The 22666-nt window shown below is 46.9% G+C and overlaps 2 protein-coding genes and 1 long non-coding RNA gene across 11 annotated transcripts in view; 2 read left to right on the forward strand and 1 right to left on the reverse strand.

The window, feature by feature from the left end:
* recql (RecQ helicase-like) lies at positions 1 to 6374 on the forward strand. Of its 3 annotated transcripts, none has more exons than XM_077594538.1 (15): positions 1 to 357; positions 502 to 570; positions 803 to 1027; positions 1515 to 1694; positions 1771 to 1877; positions 2045 to 2243; positions 2334 to 2500; positions 3297 to 3375; positions 3452 to 3600; positions 3866 to 3983; positions 4046 to 4184; positions 4258 to 4349; positions 5276 to 5492; positions 5665 to 5794; positions 6059 to 6374. In XM_077594538.1, exons 2-15 carry the CDS (start codon positions 546 to 548, stop codon positions 6188 to 6190), a joined length of 1959 nt encoding a protein of 652 aa, XP_077450664.1. In that variant the 5' UTR covers positions 1 to 357; positions 502 to 545; the 3' UTR covers positions 6191 to 6374. The 3 variants fall into 3 exon arrangements, with proteins under 3 accessions (XP_077450664.1, XP_077450666.1, XP_077450665.1); XM_077594540.1 differs by having other exon boundaries at positions 4 to 357; positions 6062 to 6374; XM_077594539.1 differs by having other exon boundaries at positions 161 to 258; positions 501 to 570.
* On the reverse strand, positions 3829 to 21612 carry LOC144069281 (uncharacterized). Its single transcript, XR_013298436.1, has 5 exons — positions 21420 to 21612; positions 19182 to 19371; positions 18952 to 19095; positions 13474 to 13570; positions 3829 to 5475 (listed from the first exon to the last, which is right to left on the reverse strand). It is a non-coding gene; the product is annotated as an uncharacterized LOC144069281 (long non-coding RNA).
* LOC144069277 (pleckstrin homology domain-containing family A member 5-like) overlaps positions 8643 to 22666 on the forward strand; it is a 21317-nt gene continuing 7293 nt past the window's right edge. For 3 of the 7 annotated variants that reach the window (XM_077594532.1, XM_077594533.1, XM_077594535.1), the window contains exons 1-16: positions 8645 to 8964; positions 9080 to 9156; positions 9431 to 9488; positions 16883 to 16966; positions 17292 to 17336; positions 17951 to 18107; positions 18344 to 18448; positions 18543 to 18615; positions 18686 to 18786; positions 18989 to 19128; positions 19470 to 20180; positions 20508 to 20767; positions 20871 to 21094; positions 21166 to 21249; positions 21516 to 21635; positions 21832 to 21885. In XM_077594532.1, coding sequence (XP_077450658.1) covers positions 8870 to 8964; positions 9080 to 9156; positions 9431 to 9488; positions 16883 to 16966; positions 17292 to 17336; positions 17951 to 18107; positions 18344 to 18448; positions 18543 to 18615; positions 18686 to 18786; positions 18989 to 19128; positions 19470 to 20180; positions 20508 to 20767; positions 20871 to 21094; positions 21166 to 21249; positions 21516 to 21635; positions 21832 to 21885 — 2388 coding nt within the window. In that variant the 5' untranslated portion in view covers positions 8645 to 8869. Of the gene's footprint in view, positions 8965 to 9079; positions 9157 to 9430; positions 9489 to 16882; positions 16967 to 17291; positions 17337 to 17950; positions 18108 to 18343; positions 18449 to 18542; positions 18616 to 18685; positions 18787 to 18988; positions 19129 to 19469; positions 20181 to 20507; positions 20768 to 20870; positions 21095 to 21165; positions 21250 to 21515; positions 21636 to 21831; positions 21886 to 22666 lie in introns of all 7 variants that reach the window. The other 4 variants (XR_013298434.1, XM_077594537.1, XM_077594536.1 and 1 more) reach the window with 4 other exon arrangements.

Raw genomic sequence — 22666 nt, forward strand, 5'->3', positions numbered from 1 at the left:
AAAAAAATAAATGCAATTATTTCTAAATATTTTGCGAAATCATTGGATCACTAACATTTATGAAAAACAAATGTTGCTAAGTATTTTTTTATGTACACGCGCCGTTAAGTGCCGAATGGCTGCGACTCAAAATGGCCGACTTTGAAGCCGTTTACTTTCTTAGGCTAAACGCATGCGTCAAACATCTAACATTTCGCATCGTAAACGTGAAGGGGTTTCGCCGTATAAGGAGATAAACACTCGGAAAAGTAATTGAATGCTCAGTTCTAATGTTAAATATTTATTTGATGTTTTGGGCAAGTATTACTTCCACGTTTTATAGAAAGTTTCACTTTCCATCACTTGATTCCACCTTGGGTGAGTTGCAGCTGGGTTGACACTTGGTTTGGATTGAAATTTGACTTTCACCTGGTATTTTTACAACGCAATTTTGTGTATGTTTGATAATGTGCTAAAATGAAACGAGGATGTTCATTTTGACTCTTCTCATTTCCCTTTCAGGAATCAAATTAATAATACCTAGTTAATAAGCATCTGTGGACATCATGGATGATGGCGGGGAGACAAATGGTGAGTCTTGCGTGTGTGCTAACCACCTCAAAACGTTTTAATTCATTCATTTGATTATTAACTGAACGGTAAAGCTGCCTAGAATGTTGTTTGGATTCAACAAGGTCAAAATGAACTACGACCACCCGTCTTTCCCACCCCTAGGCTCAGATTTTCTCAGTGACTTCAACCCCAGAGCCCTGACCAAGCGAATGAGGTTCCGACCATTTTTTTTCCCCCTTCTTCCCGTTAGATGTTCAGGCAGAGCTGGAATCGGTGGAGGCGGAGCTGGAACTGGTCAAGCTTCAGAAGGCCGAGCTGGCGGAAAAGGAAACGGAGCTGACCTCTCGCAAGAACTTTCTGCTGTGCAAACTGGAGGAAGCGTGTGACGTCGCATCGGCGTCGTCTTCCTCGAGCCGCCATTCTCGAACTGCCCGGGAAACGGGCGAAGAGGAACTGCGGCGCTACGATGGCACAGGTACTGGTGACCGCTACTCGGACAGTACGTGACAGAAGAAATAGAGAAAATAAAGTAGTAGTAACAGTAAGTACTACTGTCATGAAATTGTAAATCCAGAAATCCTACTCCAGAAAAGTTACACCAGCATAGAAAACGTTGAGATTCATCTTTGAATGAAGGTTCTCATCAAATCATTTTGAATATATATTTCCTAAAATAATGGGAAATGATTTCAAATGAAACTAGAAGTAAAAGTGTGTTCCATGGCATTTTCAGGTATTGGTCTCTAGAATTTCACATAAGTCTTCAGGTGTTGTTTTTTCTCCGTGACCAGGCCTTGTCTTCTTCCAAAACGTTGAAATTCTTCCCCGGCTAACATCTTCTTTTCTGTACTTACTGACACCTAGTGGCGACAGTACAATAACACTGCCATCCAAAATGTTTTTTTGTTTTGTTTGGAACGCTCCCGTTATCTCAAATGGCCTATGTCGTTTCAACTGGTTAGATTTTGCCTGGTCCAAAGACCTGAGGCGCCAGCTGAAGGCTTCCTTCCACCTTTCGGAGTTCCGGCCGCTGCAAATGAGGGCCATCAATCTGACGCTGTCTGGAAAAGATTTGTTCTTGGTGATGCCCACGGGCCGAGGAAAAAGCCTCTGCTATCAGCTCCCTGCCATCTGCTCCGAAGGTATTCTGAGAGTCGCCATGGCGCCGCCTGGCCTCCTTTGATTGGCCACTGTTGGTGAAACGAGTGCACGTGGCAGGTTTCACGCTGGTGGTGACCCCGCTCGTATCGCTGATGGAGGATCAAATCATGTACCTGCGTTCCATCGACGTGGCCGCGGTCATGCTCAATGCTTCCAGTAGCAAGGTGATATTAGGGGGGGGGGGGAGAACATCCAAGCTCTAAGCAGAGAGGACGGACCTGGGATTGAACCCTGGACCCTGCCCTGCCCACCCACTCGGATTGAAATCAGCATTTGAAGCGCCTGTCTTGGGTTGTTCTCAAGATGGGACGTACTCTGCCGTATTTTCCAGGAGCACTCCAAGAGCGTCTTGGCCGGCATGACGGAGAAAAAAACTCCGTTCAAGCTTCTGTACGTGACCCCGGAGAAGATCGCCAAGAGCAAGATGTTCATGTCTCGTCTGGAGAAAGCCGACAAAGCCAATCTTCTGAGTCGCATCGCCGTGGACGAGGTGCACTGCTGCAGCCAATGGGGGCACGACTTCAGACGAGGTAAGCGGTCGGTCGCTCGGTCGGTCAGTCGGCCATCGCCCCAAAGCGTCTGGGACGCCGAGGACCATGAAATGGCGCCGCTTCCCGCAGATTATAAACTGCTGGGCATTTTGAAGAGGCAGTTTCCCAAGGTCCCGGTGATCGGCCTGACGGCGACGGCCACCGGGAGCCTCCTGGAGGACTGTGGGGAGATCCTGTGCATCCAAAAGCCAATCACGCTCCGAGCCTCCTTCAACAGAACCAATCTCTTTTACGAGGTACGTAGTAGAGTGACGGCCGACAACCCATCACCCGTAGCTGGGGACCATTTCACGTAGACTTCGCTTTATGCGCACTTTTTGGGACGTGGGAGTACGCCGGAGTTCCCGGAGAAAACCCACACAGGCCCGGGAAGCTGGATTTAGCATTACTATGGAGTCTTCGGTTTCTGGAAGCCAAAGGACGGAAAGCGAAATGACAAACCGATAGGTTTATTATTAATACAATTTAATCAAATATGGAGACATCTTTAAACATACACCGGCTACAACTTGCAAGGAGAATCACTCCCGATTCGTCATCTTCCAGGATGATTCTGAAAACCGGTATCCTCCTCTGTCCATTTAGTCGCGCCATACTCAAAACATTGAATGTAATCTGATTCAAACAATTGCATAAGCTAACCGAATAACACCATTAAGGTCAAAAAACAACTGCGATTGGCAGAAACCAAGTCAAAGCAATTCAAGAGTCACTTGTAGATCTTCATTGCCAACTCAGATCAACAGTCTCGGCCTGGAACAAGGTGTCCTGTTCATTCAATAGACCTGAAAACAATGAACTGGCCTCGAAAGCAGCTGTGGAGGAAAGTGTCCTCGTGCTTACTCGGTCCCAACATAAAGTACAGCACAAATTAATTTATAGCTTCATTACCTATTAAAATGCTTCATGAACATATACTAACATCCCAGAATAAACACAACACAAAGCAACTTGCCATTTGCTTCCACCGAATGTCAACCCCGCCAACATGGCCGCCACGCCAATCTGTTCACGAACCACTTTGTCTCTTAGGTCCGTCCCAAGATGTCCGACGATGCGCTAATCACAGACATCGCCTCGCTCATCAAGAATCGATACAAGGATCAATCGGGTACCGCTTTGAATTGAATTTTTCAAATGACGGCGATGAATGTTTCGAGCCATTTTGTCTTTTTTTACCGCCACAGGGATCATCTACGTCTTCTCTCAGAAGGACGCCGAGTCGGTGTCCTCTCAACTCCAACAGAGGGATATCTCGGCCGCTCCCTATCATGCCAATTTGAACTCGGACGAAAAGTCTGGCACTCATCGCAAGTGGAGCGCCGGTCAAATCCAGGTACGGCCAATGCTTCCGTGTGGGTTTTCTCTGGATTTTGCGGCGAGTACAGTGGTACCTCCACATACGATCGTAATCCGTTCCGAGACTCATAGCTGTCAACCTCTGCCGATAGCTGCCCTTATAAATGATTATTGATTCCCCTTACAAACCCCCCAAAAACCTTACAAACACCGTACGAGTCGTACGGTGTTTGTAAGGTTTTTTGGAAATACAACAACAAATAAATAGTCCATCGATAGAGAACAATTTTCCGCCACTTTAGGTGGTGGTCGCCACCGTGGCCTTCGGCATGGGGATTGACAAACCTGACGTCAGATTTGTGGTCCATCACACCATCAGCAAGTCGGTGGAAAACTACTACCAGGAGAGTGGACGGGCAGGTAAAGGATTTGAGAAGAATATCTCCAGCCAAGGCGTCCAACGCATTTCCTTTCCGTTCCAGGTCGAGACGATCGTCCGGCCGACTGCATCGTCTACTTTGGCTTCGCCGACATCTTCCGCGTGGGCAGCATGGTGGTGATGGAGAACGTGGGTCAACGGAAGCTCAACCAGATGGTGACCTACTGCCACAACGTGGACAGGTAACTAACTACTCCTGCGTATCTTCTTCTTTGAATCCAGACCTTGACGCGATGCCTTTGCTATCTCGCTAAGGTGCCGTCGCTCCCTCCTGGCGGTTCATTTCGACGAAGTGTGGGATGACAAAGAATGCAACGAGATGTGCGACACGTGCCGCAAAGGCGACGGTTTGTATGAGAAGTCCGCCAAGGGTCTGCCAATCGTGTCAAATCCGGGCCCAAAGGAAGATTCCGTTGCGTACGGCCTTTAAAATTGCGGCGCCTTCCTGAAAATCCCATCAAAGTGCCTTATCCTCGCTAGCTAATATCCTTACAAGGCGTTCTCTCTTGCGCTGAGCTGCTAATAAAATGAGCATTTAAGACCCGCCGGGACGTTTCAGGTTTTTTTTTCCCCGTGAGATTAAGGCATGCTGCGTCCATAAATTGACGACTCATCGTGCTTTTTCTACGTTCGCGGATGAAAGGAAAAGCGCAAATGTTGAGCTAATTCCCTTCATTACATGCTCTTGCTAACAATTTTCAGGAATTATATCGAGCTAGCTCTAGCTCCGACCGAGTATTGACACGGAGAAAGAAAACAAAATAGAGAGAGAGACGCGTCGTCATCGGTTAATAAGGTACATGGTCGATTGGTCGCCGGTCTTTTGGTCGCCCGGAAGGTTATTTATAATTACCATTTAAATTGTTGCTCAAATTCCCTAAATACAAACTGCAAATGACTATTTAGTCATACTTAATGCCCTAGTCATTATTAGGCTAAAGAAAAGCTCCCAATTTCCCGGACTTGTATTGTTTTTTGTTGGAGAACTTGTTAAGAACCTGACTGAACTGACGTCGCTTCTTAAAGGGACAGCGCATGTACATAAAAAACCCTTCTACACTCACACGTCGGCTCAGTGAAACTGCTGATGGCCATTGTTGGCTTTCATTATTGCGTAGACTGTGTTGTTTTACCTTGTTTTGGTTGCCGGTCTTTTGGTCGCCCATTGTCGCGGTCGGGGCGACCAAAAGACCGGCGACCATTCGCCCGCACACGGGTTTTGGTACCTTCTGTAGAAGAGTAGCAACGCTGATCCACATCTCTCCACCTTCAGACGTCATCTCCACCGACATTGCCGAACACGGCAGGCAGGTGGTTCAGATTTTGGAGCTGGCGGCCTCCAACGACGAGAAGCTAACCCCGCTGAAGCTGGTGGAGGCCTGGATGGGGAAGGGTCCGGCCAAGCACAGGAAGTCCACCCAGACCACCACGCTGTCTCGAGACCAGGCCGAGAGCGTGATCATCCACCTGTTCCTGCAAGGGTACCTCAGGTTAGTTTTCCTCTTTAGCAATTTATTTTTTTTTTTTCAAAAATCACGTCGGCGTTAGCCGTATTTTCCGGCCTATAAGTAGCGGAGGCTGGTCTACTTCAGCGAAGCCGATCAAGGGAGCCACGACTAACCTCTAAATTCCTTGTTTGCCCTCAATTTATTTTGTTTTTAGAGAAGATTTCAGTTTCACACCATACAGCACCTATTTTTACCTCCTGCTGGGCCGCAAGGTGCCTTTATTAAAAAGTCCCGGTCACACGCTGCAGGTGAAGATCCGCTCGGGAAATTCTCAGTCTCCATTGGTGAGTTTCAATTCTCACCCACGTAAGAGTCCAAACTCTTCGGGGGTTAAGAGTGTCATCATTAATGCATACCTGTCAACCTCTGCCGATAACTGCCCTTATAAATGATTATGATTCCCCTTACAAACCCCCCCAAAAACCTTACAAACACCGTACGACTCGTCGTACGGTGTTTGTAAGGTTTTTGGGGGGGTTTGTAAGGGGAATCATAATCATTTATAAGGGCAGTTATCGGCAGAGGTTGACAGGTATGTTAATGGTCAGCAGGTCAAAACTCCAAGCGACGACGCGGCGAAAGCCAAAGTGGCAAAGCGTTCAGATCAGAGATTGGAAGAAGAAGAAGAAGAAGAAGAAGCTCCCAAGGCCAAGAAAAAGAAGAAAGGAAAAGCTGACTAAGTACAGAAAGCCCACCCGACCGCCATTTTCTTTTTTAGGTGTACAAATTTCCGTTTGTCTTCACGGTTCGGTCGGTGATTTCGATACGAATGTTAACTTTGTGAGTTGGGATGATTTTTTTTTTTCTACTTCTGGTACGATACCTGTATTTTTTTTTCTTGACCGGATGATTCGCCTAAAGACGTTTCGCCGACGGACGTTTGACAGACGGCGGAACGTCCGTTTGGCGACCTGTCCGTCTGTCAAACGTCCGTCGGCGAAACGTCTATAGGCGAATTGTCCGAGTCCCTTTTTTTTTTTTTTTTTACCGTAATGCAAGCATTAAATGAGAAATCTAATTTGGGGGATTAAAAGTTGCTGCCCCTTGGGTCCGTTTTGAGAAGACGCCGCCATTTTTTGTCATTCTGTACAGATTTATATCCCAATTAAAGATGTTTTACAACTCAACTCATGTCTTTGTTTTTCTTCGGGACCAAAACATTCCAACCTTTGTCCTCGTGACCCCCCCAAAAAATGCAATCCGCTCTTTCATTTTATAGGATAAATTGTGTTGAAACAATAAAGTGTCAATGCTAATCGATTTATTTTTGCATTTTCTTTTGGAACTCACAGGCTGAAATTGATAGCGCTCGGCGTCCAATCCTTTTGGATAGCGCGTGGCGATTGAACGGATGTCATTCATTTTTTTATGGCTTTGTCTTTTTTGCCATTGTATTCAAGATAAAGTACAGTGACAAAAAAAAAATGTATTCAGGGGATACTTTACGCATTTTAATCCACCATCTAACTGGATTTGACTTGACTGGCGCTAATCCTTTAGCCGCCAGCCGGGACACCCGGGAAGTCGGCCCTTCCTTGGATCTCGCTCCGACGCGATTTGGCCGGCTTCGGCGCCATTCCGATGGTTTGGCGTGCTTACGGATAGCGCTACATACCGGCGTGCCCCCCGACAATTCACGCTCGGGTGCGAACTCCAGGACAGTTTGGCTCGGAGTCCCACCCGCACATCAACGCGGGATTTGCGGCCATGGTTTGGGTACTACGTCCTAGCGAAGTCATTCAAAACAAACGATCCCGACTTGGAAAAAAGTCACCGACACTCGCATACCTGTCAACCTCTGGCGATAACTGCCCTTATAAATGATTATGATTCCCCTTACAAACCCCCCAAAAAACCTTACAAACACCGTACCGGTGCTTGTAAGGTTTTTGGGGGGTTTGTAAGGGGAATCATAATCATTTATAAGGGCAGTTATCGGCAGAGGTTGACAGGTATGCGACAGTCTAGCGCTCACGCAAAGCATTTTGGGTAACAGTTTGGTGTGCGGCGGGACTCGGTGAGCAGCTGGCAGGCGTTAGCTAGCTTCCCCCCTTTCCCGGTGTCAGTCTTAATTACAGATATCGCTGGCTTTACGCGGCTCGCACACATAGAGCAGCTTTTGTAGACGCTAACCAGAAGCGGGATTAGCGCGTAGCTCCCCGTAGGGCAGTTTATCCGTCTTGTTTGTGGTTTTAAGTGACACGCAGGAAGACGGCAGATCGTGCTTAATAGCGCGTGTGACATTTGGCCAGTTGATACACCAACGGAAAGCTTTACTTTGACGAGTGGAACTTGGGAAAGAAGGAGATTCAATTAGAAAATGGATTCCAGAGGCTGTTAGCTCTGGCTAGCCGCTAGCTAACTTTATAGGACGATGTGGCTAAAATACAAGAATTCATTTGTGTGTTTACTAGTTTGGCGCTACTCACTTGAATTTGGTTTTTCAAGGTTTGATGGGCTAGATTAGCATGCAGCGGTAACTTTTGCTAGCGTATTGACTAACTAGCCCTGCTTCAAAAAAAAGAGAGAAATATGTTTTTCGCTGGCCACACAAAAGGATGTGGCGGGCCAATTCTGGCCCCCGGGCCCAAGGTTTGACACCAATGTTATGGAATCTGGTTCAGACAGGTTAAACATCATCTCATTTCAACAAGCAGCTAATAGTATTTTTTAATGATGATTTCATATATGATTTTTTACATTTAAACATGAAAGGGGTACGCCGGAAAAAAAAAATGGAGAAAAACGGCTATTAGTCTTTTTTTTAATTATTTGACATTTAAAAATGAAAGGGCTACTACGTCCGATTTTTTTTAAATGGGGAAAACAACTGATTTGAAAAGTGTATCTGGTATATAATAAAAAAAAATGTAAGCGTTTTAAAGGCATGCTTCTTGGGCCAATTGTGAAAGTGTCTCCGTGCCATTGACGATGATCCTAGAGGTCAAATGACGCGGCTCTCCTCCGAATTTGCTGAACAGCGTCCATTCCGTTCGCTGCCGACCCTCCCGCCTCCGACGAATCGGACGCGCAACGCTCGTTGGCCGACGAGACGAGCGAATGACGACGCCTCGACTTGCGAAATATTACATAAGGGGGCGAACGAAACAAAAAAAAAGGGGGTGGGGGGGGACGGAGCAAGCCACCCATACGCGCGCGCCCGCCTCCTGACATTTGCCAGAAATCATTTGCTGGCTGGCGTCTTTTCCGATGCGCGTCCACGCCATTCGGGAGGATCACGTGAACGCGCGTGGACGGACGGACGCCTGGCTGACTGCTTGACTGGTCGCTGGCTTTGCTGGCTAGCTGGCTGGCTGCTTTTTTTCTTTTTTTTTTGTTCCTCTTCGCTCCTGCCAGACATGGCGGCGGATCCTCCTCAAGCGGACTGGCTTTCCCGTCTCCCCCCTTGCTGGAGTTACGGCGTCACCCGGGACGGACGCCTCTTCTTCATCAAGTAAATACGGCGTGGATTTGGCGATTTCCGCGATTTTGCCTTTCGTCTATCCGTCCAATTCGTCCAATTCGCCCTCCCTTCCCTTCCTTTTTTTTTTCCTTTTCTTTCTCGGCAGCGAAGAAGCCAAGAGCACAACCTGGTTGCAGCCTGTTGTCGGAGAGGCTGTCATAACAGGGCACAGAAAAACTCCAGGCAAGTCTTTTTTCTTTTCACGGTGGACTTTAGTTTTTTTTTTTCTTCTTCTTTTATAAAAGACGACCACGGTCTTGTCGAAGCCATCTGGCCACTTTGCGCCACAGTTTTTTAAAAGTTCCGTCACGTAGGAGCAAATTCCGTCGCAGTCCCCCCTTTTATTTTCGCCCTTTAACGCGGTGCCAGTCTGCCAACCCGTCTACTCCATTGGTGCACATCTGTAATTCTCCTGGCTGGGTTTCTGTTCTTTTTTTTCTTTTCTTTTTTTTTGCAGATTTGCCCAGAGGATGGGAGGAAGGCTACACGTTCGAAGGGGCTCGCTGCTTCATCAAGTGAGTTGGCTGGAATTGGATGCGGAATATAGCTGATGATGATGATGATGATGATGATGATGAGGGGGAGGAGGATAGATGCGTGGGGTGCGCATGGGGTGCTCGATGCAGTAGCCATCTTCGGTACATGGCCTCCTCTTTGTCTGCCCGTGACTCCAAAGCAGCCCCCTTTTATTTTCCATTTCTCTCGTGATGGGCACAGTGGCGGAAAAAATGGTTTTATTTGAAGAAGAAAAAAGGAAAAAGCCATTTTTTCCGATGGAAAAAACGTTGGCGTTCCCAGAGGGGCACGTCTCCTTACTTGGGAGACCCAATTCACATGATTTACATCAGGGGTAGGGAACCTATGGCTCGGGAGCCATATGTGGCTCTTTCCATGGGTGCATATGGCTCTCAGGTAAAATATGAAAATCAATGGTGAGAGAGCTGAGTCCCAAATGCACTAATATGAGCATCACTGTGGCGTTGACCTCTACCACCACTTTAATCGTAATTTTGTGTTTTATTACACTTCTGCATGCATGATATCATTGATACTGATTTATTAGCAACGTCATAAAAATGTTGTCAAAAGAATTTGGAGACTTTGTGTACTTTAAAAGTGGTGAAATGACAAAAAGAGCACACATTTTCGTGTCATTTTACTTTTCAATTCTGAGAATGGCTCTCAAGAAATAACATTAGAAAATAGGAATTGTTTATGGCTCTCTCCGTCCAAAAAGGTTCCTGACCCCTGATTTACATGTATAATAAATGTCAGGAAATCTGGGCTCATAAAGTTGGAGGTGGTTTATTTCGGGGGGCAAAAAAAAAGATCAGAAATGCATGAAAATCCATTTTTTTAAAAAGCATGCTGTAAAATAGAATACATTGAAAATGTGGAAAAGTGCCTAGGGATGAAAATAATGGCAAACTGCAAAAAAAAAACTTCGAAACGTCCCCCAAAAGACCCAAATCATGATATTTTCAGATTAATTCTTATATCCAATTCCCATAATTTATGCTAGTAAAAAAGCTAAGAATAACCAAATTTGACAAACACACCCCCATTCATTTTGCAGCCATTTTCATGTATTTTGACTATGAAATTCTGAGCATGGCTCTCAAGGAATGATATTTCAAAATAGGAATAGTTTATGGCTGTTTGTCAAATGACCGTGACTCAAAGCTAGCTAGCTAGCATGCTTCAGCTGAACAGGCTTGACTTGTTCGCTCATTAGCGCGTCTCGTTTGCGTCCACCTATAGATTTAACGACCTTTTTTTCCCACAGCGAGGTTATTGTCGTCGTCGGTTAGCCGTCTTTTTGGGGCTAGTTTTCCCACAAAGCGGTCTGAGGCCATTTTGGGGACAGCCGCTGACACACACACATGCCCGGCTAATATCGCTGCTCTAAAAATAGCGCAAAACCGCTGCCCTTTGCTATGTATTAACGCATGTAGAATGCACGCGGACAAACGCGGGGTTTATTCCGATTTTACGCTCTGGGGTCGGTTGGTACGATAGCGTGGGGCGTTAGAATGGAAAAAAAAAACGGCTGTTTTGGGTCAGAAAAGCCGTGCTAGCTAGCGCACACTTTTAGCTAAGACACAAAATGCTTCAGTTGTGGAAAGTCTACATTCGTATGGACTTGATTGTTCAAATGTATGCGTCAATTTACCGTACTTTAGTGGCTAGCCTGCTGTCGGAGAAGCGGGAAATGTCTTTTTACGGCCAACTTTCGGGAAATCAAGCTAAATATCGTCAAATCCTCGTCGGGTGGCGCTAAGGGACGTCTCCCAAATCAGATTAAGAGATTTGAAAACTCTCGTTTGTCGATTTCAGCAGCTTTCCACATCATGGAGGCACGCGGTCCATTCGCTAACCAAATGGACGACGAGGTCACACGCTTATTTTAGGTACCGGAAAGTTAAAAAAAAATGGAAATTGACGGAAATTCTTTGAACGATGACTTGTACGTCGTGCCGTTGTAGAAAGTTGTATAATATGAGCTGCTAGCGTCAGACGATAAGTTATCATCTCGTTCCGATGACGTTATCTGCTAGCGTTAGCCGGTTAGAGATAAGTAGGATAAGATTAAGTTGACTGATTTAAGTATCTATCTCTCCCTCTGTTTTTTTTCCAAATCATTTCATCATATTTTGGATTAGCTTGCGTAAGGACATGGCGGTTGTTAAAAATAAAAAAAAACGGAAAGGGTTCCGAAATGCTGCAAGCTAGTGAGTCAGAAAAACATGTCTGGGATGGTTTGGCCTTGGGTGGAGGTTGAGCCCCGTGATTTTTTTTGTTTTGTTTTTTTTGTGCGCGTTCGGCAGATGCGTCAGAGACGCAACAACGCCGGTCTTGTTCGTTGGCGTCCATTGTTTCTTATTTGGAAACATGACGGAAAGCTAACTCAGAAGAATGCTTGAACTTGATCGACTCCCACGCTATCGTTGAATGGTTTTTTTTGGGGAGGGAATGAGTCAGCAAATTGTCGGAGTTTAATGTGGAGGGACTTGGAATGTCCATTTTGACCTTTGACTCTTACCGAAAGGCTAATATGTGAGGGCTACGCTAACGTTTGGTGAGCCTGTCACTAAAAAAAAGTTTGAAATATTTATGTGGTGAATTCAAAGACATTAAATGATTATGTGGGTAAAAAATGTAGCAGTTGAAATTGTAATAGCTTCAACTGAAGACAACGTGTACTTGCTGTTGGATTTGGTCTTGCTACTGTTTACAGAACCAACACGTTTGACCTGAACTTCTTGTTTACTTCAGATGGCTGCCAACTAACAAAACCTGCTTATGACATGATTATCAAAAATCCGTTGGATGAAACAATCTAGGACGATTGATATCGGGCCGTGAGGCTTCTGTATGCTTTTGTAGCCGCTTAGCTAACAGCGTAGCAGTCCTCGCAAAGAAATACTATCTCATGACAAAAGAAATCTTGAACATTTTTCCATTTTTGATCACTCTGTTGATTTTTGGGGCATTTACGGCTCACTTCCTTGTTCGCTCATTGGCTCCTCTTCACAGTTTGAAACGTCCAAAGCAATCAATGGCACTCAGCATTCGCAGCCAGTCCTCCCAGTTGAATTCATTGGATATCCATTGTTGTCAATGAGGGGCTCTGTGTCCATTTTGGGTCACTTCATGTCCATTTTGGGTCACTTCATGTCCATTTTGGGTCACTTCCTGTCCATTTTGGGTCATTTCATGTCCATTTTGGGTCTCTTCATATCCATTTTGGTCACTTCATGTCCATTTTGGGTCACTTCATGTCCATTTTGGGTCATTTCATGTCCATTTGGGGTCATTTCATGTCCATTTGGGGTCATTTCCTATGGCAGGAGCTCATATTTTGTTGATTTCGGCTGACATTTTGTTTGTTTTGTTGATATTTTACATGCCATCAAAAGTTGGATCTTTTTCCCGTTGAATTTTTCTTTCCATTTGCGACAACCGTAACAATGACATCAAAGTCCCAATGGGTTGGGCGTGTCTGATACGGAGTTTTACGAGAGAAATAATTGTTAAATGGGTCGCGGGATGGGCGGGGCGGAAATCCAAAATGATTTCCTGGCTGTCTACCCAAACCAAAACACTGCTTTGTCAAGCGCTTCTTCGTTCTGGTTTATTTTTTAAAGCCGATGTGTGTTTGCGTTTAGCCGATAACCCTAGAATCCCGTTTGTGGGAGTCACCCGGTGACGCAAGACCCTGAAATTTGTCAACCGATCCTTTTGGGGAAGGCTTAATTTTGACGCGATCGTAAATTATTTTGTGCTCAAATCGTGTGGAAAAGACACGCAAGGCGACTGGACGGTGTCGAAAGTAGGACGCCGCGACTTTGAAGGACCTCCCCCGGGGGTCTTTCTAGCAGTGATGGAGTGTTTTGCTGTCCGATTGGGATTTCGGTCCACCAATTGCGCTTTCCGCGACTTTAGACGAGCGGATCGCCGTATCACTGGTCCACTACAAGTTTAGAAGATGCTACTTACTTGACTGGAGACGTTTGAGGCTCGTGTTGGAGAAAGCCTGGAGCTAGCTAGCTTGCTAGCATGGAGCGTTTGCTCTTCCATTTCCACCGCAGAAACACTGAAATGAATCAAGACGGAATATTTTAGTACATTTTAGACCAGGGGTGGGCAAACTTTTTGACTCTATCAAACCTGGGGATTGAAATGTAAGAAAAAAGACACAATTGAAGGTGAAAATGTATTTTCAAATTGACTTTCAACATTAAGAACATATTATTCAACGAAAGAAAGCAGTCTTTAAATTGAGAGTGGTGAGTGGCATGTTAATGAAGCTACTGTACTGCTGCTGTGCGTACATGTGCAAGTTGCTATTTTTAATACATTAGAGAAAGTCACATTTCAGTGGGAACTGTGTTGTTGTTCTCCCTTTTTTGCCAGTGCATCAAAATCTAGACTAGTGCGCCATCTATCGGGGGAAACGAGGGTATTACAGGGGAAAGGGAAATGAATGAGGTCATTGATTTTTACTATAATTTGGGCAACGTTGGCGGGCCGGATTAAAAAGCCTAACGGGCCGTATATGGCCCGCGGGCCGTAGTTTGCCCGTGTGTTTTAGACCCAAGCCAACTCAAGAATGGTCCCGTTTCATTGGCGATACTTTTCTGGCAAGATGGTCTTTGCGGACCGGCCTTGTCACGGACTTCAACTTCTGTTTTTTTAAAATAATTTGCGCCACTAATTCTCGCCACAGAATGAATAGATAATCTACTACGGAGGCCGGCTCGGATTACAATGATCAAGGGGGATCTAGTGGCGCCTCTGCCAAGATTGAGCGTTTGTGTGTTAATGTTTTGGAAGAGTCGGGCCAAAAGCCCACCAATCTGTCCGTCCGCCATTGTGTATTTTTTTTTTTGGGCCAAAACAGACACATGGACTCGATGAAAAGGATTTGCAAGTGATCCCTTTCTGGCATCCACAGGATTATGATTGCGCAGCTGGAAGCATCAATGGCCACGACTCTTAATACCCAAAATGGTTTGGAAAGTCTGTGAATTTGACTTCCTTTTTGAGCTTCGTAATGGCAAATCTTTGATTTATTGACATAGGGTCAAAAGATGAAATATTCTTTGAAACACCTTAAAGCGTGTGCGGTCGATTGGTCGCCGGTCTTTTGATTGCCCCGACCGCAACAACGGGCGACCAAAAGACCGACGACCAAAAGACCGGCGCCAAAACAAGGTAAAACAACACGGTCTACGCATCAATAAAAGCCAAAAATTGCCATGAGCAGTTTCACTGAGTGTATAAGAGTTTGTATGTACATGCGCTGTCCCTTTAAGAAGCGACGTCCGTCAGGGTCTTAACAAGTTCTCCAACAAAAAACAATACAAGTCCGGGAAATTTGGAGCTTTTCTCTAGCCTAATAATTACTAGGGCATTAAGTATGACTAAATAGTCATTCGCAGTTTGTATTTAGGGAATTTGAGCAACAATTTAAATGGTCATTATCAATAACCTTCCGGGTGACCAAAAGACTGGCGACCAAAAGATCGGCGACCAATCGACCGTGTACCCTTTGAAACCCCTTAAAGCACCTTCATCCTGATTTACCATCGTTAGCTATTCGTTTTTCCGTGTGCCGGTGGTGCTTCTGTATTAACACCCCAATAATTAGACCCCCGCCTCCGACAAATTGACGCAAGCTAGGCTCATTCCTTCCACTGAGACGAGGCGGAAAGTGGATTTATCCTCTCAAGGGTCAGCGTGGCTTGTGGAGAGCGTGCAAGGACAAACACCAGAGAAGGGCGGGAACTCTCCATGGCTTTTTCCCTCTTAATATTGATTCCGTGGAATAATGCGAAATGACGGCACGTCGTGACTACATTGGCAGCATTGCAAGAGTTTGAGTCCAAATAACATTAGAAATAGAATTAGCAGCAGGCCGGCCTTGACAAATGGGGGAAAAGAAAAAAAACTACCCGCTTGCTCCCTCTGATTAGAGAGCAACTGTTAAACATTTTGTATCATTATGTAACAGATGAGAGATGATGTTCTTGTGCTTGTAAACAAGTCAACTGGTTGCTAATGGTAACCGCCATGAAAATGTCAGATGACAACCACTCCTCACTTTCTATTACCGACGAAAAATCCGCCTTTCGGCAATGGCGCTTTCGCTCGGCATCGACTTTTTGGGGGCTTCCAAAAATTCTGGAGACAGACAGGAAGGGCTTCTGGAATCCTCTTCCGACCTTAAATGGTCATCCGCGTTGTCACGTAAACCATCCCCCCACTGGTTGGAATGGAATTTACTCTGGGGCTTCACACAAGACCGAAAACTAAAAGTCTGGAGTCGCCAATGTTTGGACAGCCGTCTTGACTATTGACCAGTGGCGGTCCGTGCATTTTCTCGTAGCACCTTCAACGTATCAATCCAACCCCCAAAAACTATTTTATGGCTATAAAACCTCTACTGCAGCTACAGCTGCGACACATAAAAAAATAATCAATAAATCAATGCACAAAAATGGGGTCAAATCCACTTCCTAGCAGCATTTCAGGATTAAATACAAATACTGGATAATGCAGCAGAGCCCACAGAACTGATTGTGAAGGCTTTGAGGCAGATTTCTGACCCTGACAACAAATAATGGCTGAAATGTGATTGGTTAAATGCTTCAATATGAAAACACACATCTGGAAGCAGTGCAACCAGGGGGAAAAGCAACGAAAGGAAGCTAACAGACCATTTGGAATAATAAGTATTGATGGACAAAATATAATATATGATTCAGATATTTCTTAGGCCAGCAGAGAAGGCCTTGAAGGCCCTGACGGCCCGCCACTGCTGTTGACGGTTATTAAATCTGGGCAAAATGTCAGCATGTTAGCCAATGAAGCCCGTGCGCACAATTTAGCGGCTATTTCCAATTGTCTCACACGCACTACTCGCTTCCGTTTGTCAACGACGAGTGGAAATGGGAACACGTCGACGACGGCGCACGGCGTTCCAACAATGTGGCGAGTCGGCGAAAATCGGGCGCCGTCTGCTGGCCCGAAGCCGCATTGCGGGAAACGCTCGATGACTGGCGACGACGGGCGAAACCTGGCTAGTTTGGGCCCTATCTAACGGCACGCCATTGGCCGTCATTTATCCGCCTCCGTGAATATGGCGAAGACAAACGCGGGTGCGTGGGTATGCTCGTTGGTGTGCGCCAGGCACTCGTGTGTCTGCAGAGGGGTTACCATGACAACTGCAGCTCCAAGCAGGAAAATATGGGCATCGGGACCCTTTATTTTTTGGGGGAGCTGCCCAGATTGCACGTTTGCGTCAACGCATGTTCACCACGATGGACTGCGATTGTGTTTTCACGAGACGCGCCGTTTATATTTTGTCCTTTTTTTGAAAGCGTTTGTCATTTTGTCTCCCCAGTCACAATGAACGAAAAGTGACGTGTAAGCACCCCGTGTCCGGAGCTCCCTCCCAAGACAACTGCATCTTCGTCGTCAACGAACCGTAAGCTTCTTTTCGGCGATGCAAATCTCACTCACGCTGTCTTAAACGTTCAAATTAAAACAACATTGCCTTCGGGTCTCTTCCTGGGTCACTTCCTGTTGCTTTTGGGTCTCCTCCGGGTCACTTCCTGTTGATTTTGGGGCCATTCCGGGTCATTTTCTGTTGATTTGGGCTCACTTTCTGATCATTGATACTGTTGTATTCCCTCTATATTTTTGGGGGCCACTTCCTTGTTATCCATTGTCACTGATGTTTGGAATTCATATCATTTGTGTTGATGTTTTTGCTTTCTTCTCCTTTTTCATCTTGTCCTGTTTTTTTTTAGCGTAAAATACGGAAAGCTTGTCCATCCCCACCAGCCCGACGGCAGGTAATGAAAAACAAGTTAGCTTTTCTCAGCAAACGTCGGGAAATATACGATCGTAGCTAACCCCCCCCAAAAAAAAATACAAAGCTTAACCCTTACAAAAGCGATGAATTTCTAAAGGCACAATTCCGATGTTTTTCAATCCCGACTATCTCACTTGTTGCTGTAAGTCGAACAATTGAGTAAAATCAAGTAAGTTGATGGTTCATTTATTTTGCAACGTCATCTTTAGTTTTATTTATCCTTTTTTAAAAAAAAAAAAATAGAATTGCATCGGACTAGAATTCAAAGCAGTTCCAATTTGTATTTTAAACCTCTTTAAATGGCATTTTTCCAATTTGTTATCTGCATATCAAAGAGGAAAACATTTTGCGAGTCCCTAAATCCAACGTATTAGACCCTAAAACGCCGTTAAAATAAAATGTCAACAGATTGTTTCTCCCGGTTTTTGATGGGTTGCCGTGGTCATTTCGCTAAAGGTCATTTTTCTCAGTCGAACGACGAGCTGAGCGGCTAGCGAAAACCGCTAGCTCCGTCACGTTGAGCGGGGGGGGACGTTAGCTTGGATTTTCCAGTCTTAAAGTCTTCTAAAACGTCTGTCTTTCACCTTATGGCAGGACAGCTCCAAAAACAGAGCAGGAAAATTGCAAGAATAAGAAGGAACGGCCCTTGAGCACCACCAGCGAAGCGTCCAACTACACAGGCGGCTCCGACAACAGCAATTTTACCGGCAGCCCCGCCACCACGCTTACGCTCTCCTCGTCATTCACGCGGGTCAGTACTTTTGCAAAGTAGCCTTTAAGTGGCTTTTTTTGTGGGTTCGGCCAAACGTCCATTCGTCGACCTGTCCGTCTGTCAAACGTCCGTCGGCGAAACGCCTTGGTAAGAAGAAACAATGGGATTGAAAAAGCCACGTTGCGCAAAATTGTCCACGGGCGGGCTAAATCCCAAATACCACGAAAATGTTTTGTTGTTGTTGTTGTTGTTGTTGTATTTTTCTACTTTAACAGCCGTCAAGGGCTTCCAAAAAAGTCCACAATTTTGGCAAGCGCTCCAACTCCATCAAGAGGAACGTCAATTCCCCGGCGGTCAAAAGCAGCTGGCTTTACAAACAAGTAAGACCAATCAATTCAAATGAACAGACGGACGCCATGTGGCCAGATGATTTGAATGATGAAGCATTCTTCGGATTCATTTGGACTTTTGAAGGACAGTACCGGCATGAAGCTATGGAAGAAGAGGTGGTTTGTTCTGTCGGACTTGTGCCTTTTTTACTACCGCGGTAAGAAGACGCCGTGGTTTCATCGCAACGCTCGGACTCGGGCGGGACTCCAATTGAATTTTGCTTTTAGATGAAAAAGAAGACAGCATTCTGGGTAGCATCCTGCTCCCTAGCTTTCACATCTCCATGTTGTCGGTGGACGACCACATCAGCAGAAAATATGCGTTTAAGGTAAAAAAATATGCGTCCGATTACGAGTCGTACGGTGTTTGTAAGGGGAATCAATAATCATTTATAAGGGCAGTTATCGGCAGAGGTTGACAGCTATGTATTTCCTTAGGACTAGCTAACCTTATTTTGTTGCCGCAGCGATAATTTGCAAAAAAAACATCTGACCTGATGCCTTGTTTGTCCGTCTTTGTCTCTTTGATAGGCCACTCATCCCAACATGAGAACGTATTATTTCTGCACGGATACGGCCAAAGAAATGGAGTCGTGGATGAAAGTGATGACGGACGCCGCCCTGGTCAAGAAGTCCACCTGGACGACGGGGAAGTGCCCGCAGATAGACATGTTGGTCTTCCCGTAAAAATACAAAGACAAATAGTTAACGTGTTTTGACATACCTTAACGCTCGGAGCTTTTTGAAGATCGGAATTGGCGCCGTTTTCTAAAGTCGCCGGCCCTTTACTTTAACTTCCACTCCACGTCTTCAATGGCGACCAGTTACGGGGCTCCCGGTTCAACTGGATTGGACGTCTGTCGCCGTCGGCGGCGGCGGCGGCGGAAAAGTCCATCCCCGCTTGTTTAAACGTGCTAAAATGACAAAGAATTTGGTTATTTTTCTAGCTTTCCATTTGCCCCTCCCTCCGCTGGCTTTTCCATTTTCTTAGTTTCATCTTGTCGTGCGGCAGGTTGGACGACGTGAAGGCGGAGGCGGAGGCGGAGCCGCCGCCGCGTTCCCGGGAACCCAACAACCGCGTCCTGAGCCGACCCGAGCTGGAGAACAACCAACGGAATCGCGTACCCACGCGCCACCGTTCCCTGTCGCGGGCCGACGACTGGGCGCCGCAAAAAGACGGAGGAGGGAGGTACTGCGTCCGGCGAGAGCCGGTGAGCTACGTGGCGCAAAAAGACGGCGACAGGTACTTGGTGCGCGAGGGGGGCGGAGAAAAGTACCCCCCAAAATACGTCTGGTCCGAAGACGCCGAGAGCTCGGCGCCGGCTAAAAAAGAGGCTCCGAAGGGGGAAGTGAGGCGGCAGCTTTCCCTGAGGGAGACCACGCCGGCTAAATACGGGACGCTGCAAATGGTGGAGAAATACAAGACTTTGAAGGACGTGAGGAAGTACGGCACCCTCCGAGAAGGAGACAAATACGCCACTTTGAGAGACTTGGAGAAGTACGCCACACTTTGTCACGTGGGGAAACGCCACTTTCAGCTCAACGCGTCAGGAGAGCACGCCGGTGAACAAACGAGCCAAAAGCAGGCCGGGCTTTCGGCGCCTCCGGTTCCCGCGGCGGTTCAGGAAGAAGAGCGCTTGTCCAGGAGTCATTCCTTTCGGACCTCGGACCACTTGGCTTTGGCTCCAACTGCCAGGATCGGAGGGACGGAAGAAGACAGAAGGTAAGCCCACGCACGGCCAATGCCCAAATCTGTGTTTAGGAAGTCCACTTCTTAGTTCTGAGATCGCCGGTTCAATCTGTTTTTTTGTGCCGAGTTGGGGTGTTCCCCCACGTCGCCGCCTGGGTTTTCTCCGGGTACTCCGGTTTCCTCCCACGTGGCCCAAAAGACGCCCGCTAGGCTAGGCTAACACTACAAAAAGCCTGCCTTCCGCTAGTTGTTTTGTCATGAAAACGTCAGCGTTTTTAGCATTTTAGCGTCGGATTCCGACAAACTGCACGCGGTACTCTAAGCGCTGATATGGTTTGTTGTTTCTCCATTGGTGGCCAGCGTGACGTCCTACCAAACGTTACCTCGAAACATGCCCAGCCACCATCCCCAGCTGGTTCCCAGATACCCCGAAGGCTACCGCACGTTGCCCCGCAACGGCGCGGCGGGTTCTGCCTACGAGCGGGCCCTCCGCCCCGGCTCCACCGGCACGGCGACGGCGGCGGAGAAGAGGAGGTCCATGAGGGACGACACCATGTGGCAGCTGTACGAATGGCAGCAGAGGCAGGCCTTCTCCAGGCAGAGTCTGGCGCCACCGACAGGTGATCCGACGGCGCCGTCGCCACGGATAAAGGGCCGAGCGCAAAGGAACGTGGGCGTGGCCTTCGTCTTGAGATTTTCCCCATTAGTCTTTTTTCACCGCAGGCCACTACGGCACCCTCCCGAGCACGAAAACAATGAGCGAGATCTCCGAATACGCCGCCGCCGCCGCTCCTTCCATCCCGGCCTCGCCGTCCCACGGCACGTTGGCCGTCTACGAGGCCCCCCCCGCCCCCGGTCGGCTGGGCTCCTCCCGCTCCGAGGCGCCGTCGCCAAACTTTCGAGAAGACGGAACGCTGGAACGCCAGCGCAGGACGCAGCCCGCCAAGGTCGGCCCACGATACGCAGGGGGCCGGGGGGGGTTCTAACTCTCGGTTAAAACGCTTTTGTCCTCCCGCAGTTTGGAAGTACGCTGGAACGGCGTTCGGCGCCGGCCGGGGTTTCGCCTCAGCCCGTTAGCGCTCAGTCGCTGCAAGGCAAAACGGTGGGTCTTCTACTATTACGCCAGTTGCCATGGTGTTGGGGCCGGATCTGGCAAGCAAGCAGTTTTGTTTTTGGTTCGTGAGCTAGTTAAAGAATCGATGGTGTTTAACCCTAACCCTTAACAAACATATAGTAACATCCCAGAATAAAGCCAACACCCACCCGACTTACCGTGAAGGCCTGCCTGCAGAATTTGCGTCCAGTGCGTCTGTGGTGTCTTGTGGTTTGTTTTTGGATGTTGACGCTGGCAATTTGTTGTGGCTGTAGCCCGAGGAACTGACGCTGATGCTGATCAAGCTCCGGCGGCAGCAGGCGGAGCTCAACAGCTTGCGGGAGCACACGCTCTCCCAACTCATGGCCCTGGGAATAGAAGGCCCCAACCCCAAGGTCAGCCATGGCTCACTCTTTCTCGCTAGTCCCGGATTGGCGCCTTTGCCACGGTTGCTTTTGCCTTTCTTTTCCATCCCTTTCGGGCTAATGATTTTCCTTAGAATGCTTGACTTACCAGACAAAGCTTGGCTTTCTGCTTCTCTTCCTTCCTTCCTTCCTTCCTTCCTTCCTTTTGCCTCTTGGGCTGCCGCAGACCGACGTTCTTTCCCATCATCTTCAGAGGAACCTGGTTTACCTGGACAACCAGGTGAGGACGAGTTAGCATCAAGTTAGCCGCTTTTTTGGGAAGTAGAGTAGGGTCGATATGCTTTGCTAGGTTTCACTTTCTGTCTTTGACTTTCAAGTTAGCTCGTTAGCTGCTAACATTAGCCGGTCAGACCTAGGTTGACGCTAACTCCCGTTGTAAACATTACGATGCAAGTTGTTGTCACTCACAATAATAACATTTTCGATTCTATCCATATTCTGTGGCAAAACAAAAAAACAAAAACAGAGACTCCATTAAGGATATGACATTTCAAAATGACAGTAAAAGCATTCATTTCAATTCAATTCAATATATTTTGGAGGTAAGAATGCCCCAAAATGATCAGAAATTAATAGGGTGAATATCGCGGACAATGGACCTATAGCCAAAAGAAGACAAAGGACTTGGACTAAAAATGTATACATTACATTTACATATTAATACATGACAGTCTTTGGACACGCTTATAGCTGTAATATTTAATAAATATAGACTTTTTTGATCATTGTACTTGTGTACTTGTATTTCTGCGGTTTTTCGTTTATTAGGGCCATGTCTGGTCTACATTGGAGGGATTACGGTAGTCAAAATCCAGCTGCGAATATCCCAAAAGTACCAAAACATGCCTCGCCCCAATGGTCGTTAAACGGCAGAGAAAACAAAAACAAAACAACCTGTGGCTTCTGCGCGTGCTTTGAAAAGGCTTTTTGAGTGCGACCTCTCGCCACGTGCAAGGCTCACGTGAGGGCGCCGTGTCCTGTTTTTTTCCCCCTAAAACTCT

This window comes from Stigmatopora argus, chromosome 23 (genome assembly GCF_051989625.1).
Source record: "Stigmatopora argus isolate UIUO_Sarg chromosome 23, RoL_Sarg_1.0, whole genome shotgun sequence".
NCBI classification, from domain to species: domain Eukaryota; kingdom Metazoa; phylum Chordata; class Actinopteri; order Syngnathiformes; family Syngnathidae; genus Stigmatopora; species Stigmatopora argus.

Bases quoted from the DNA above. Each gene is read 5' to 3' on its own strand.
- recql (XM_077594538.1), top strand. From the start codon at position 546: ATGGATGATGGCGGGGAGACAAATG. The intron at 1,878-2,044 runs GTGATATTAGGG...CGTATTTTCCAG, and splicing joins TCAATGCTTCCAGTAGCAAG to GAGCACTCCAAGAGCGTCTT. The intron at 4,185-4,257 runs GTAACTAACTAC...TATCTCGCTAAG, and splicing joins TACTGCCACAACGTGGACAG to GTGCCGTCGCTCCCTCCTGG.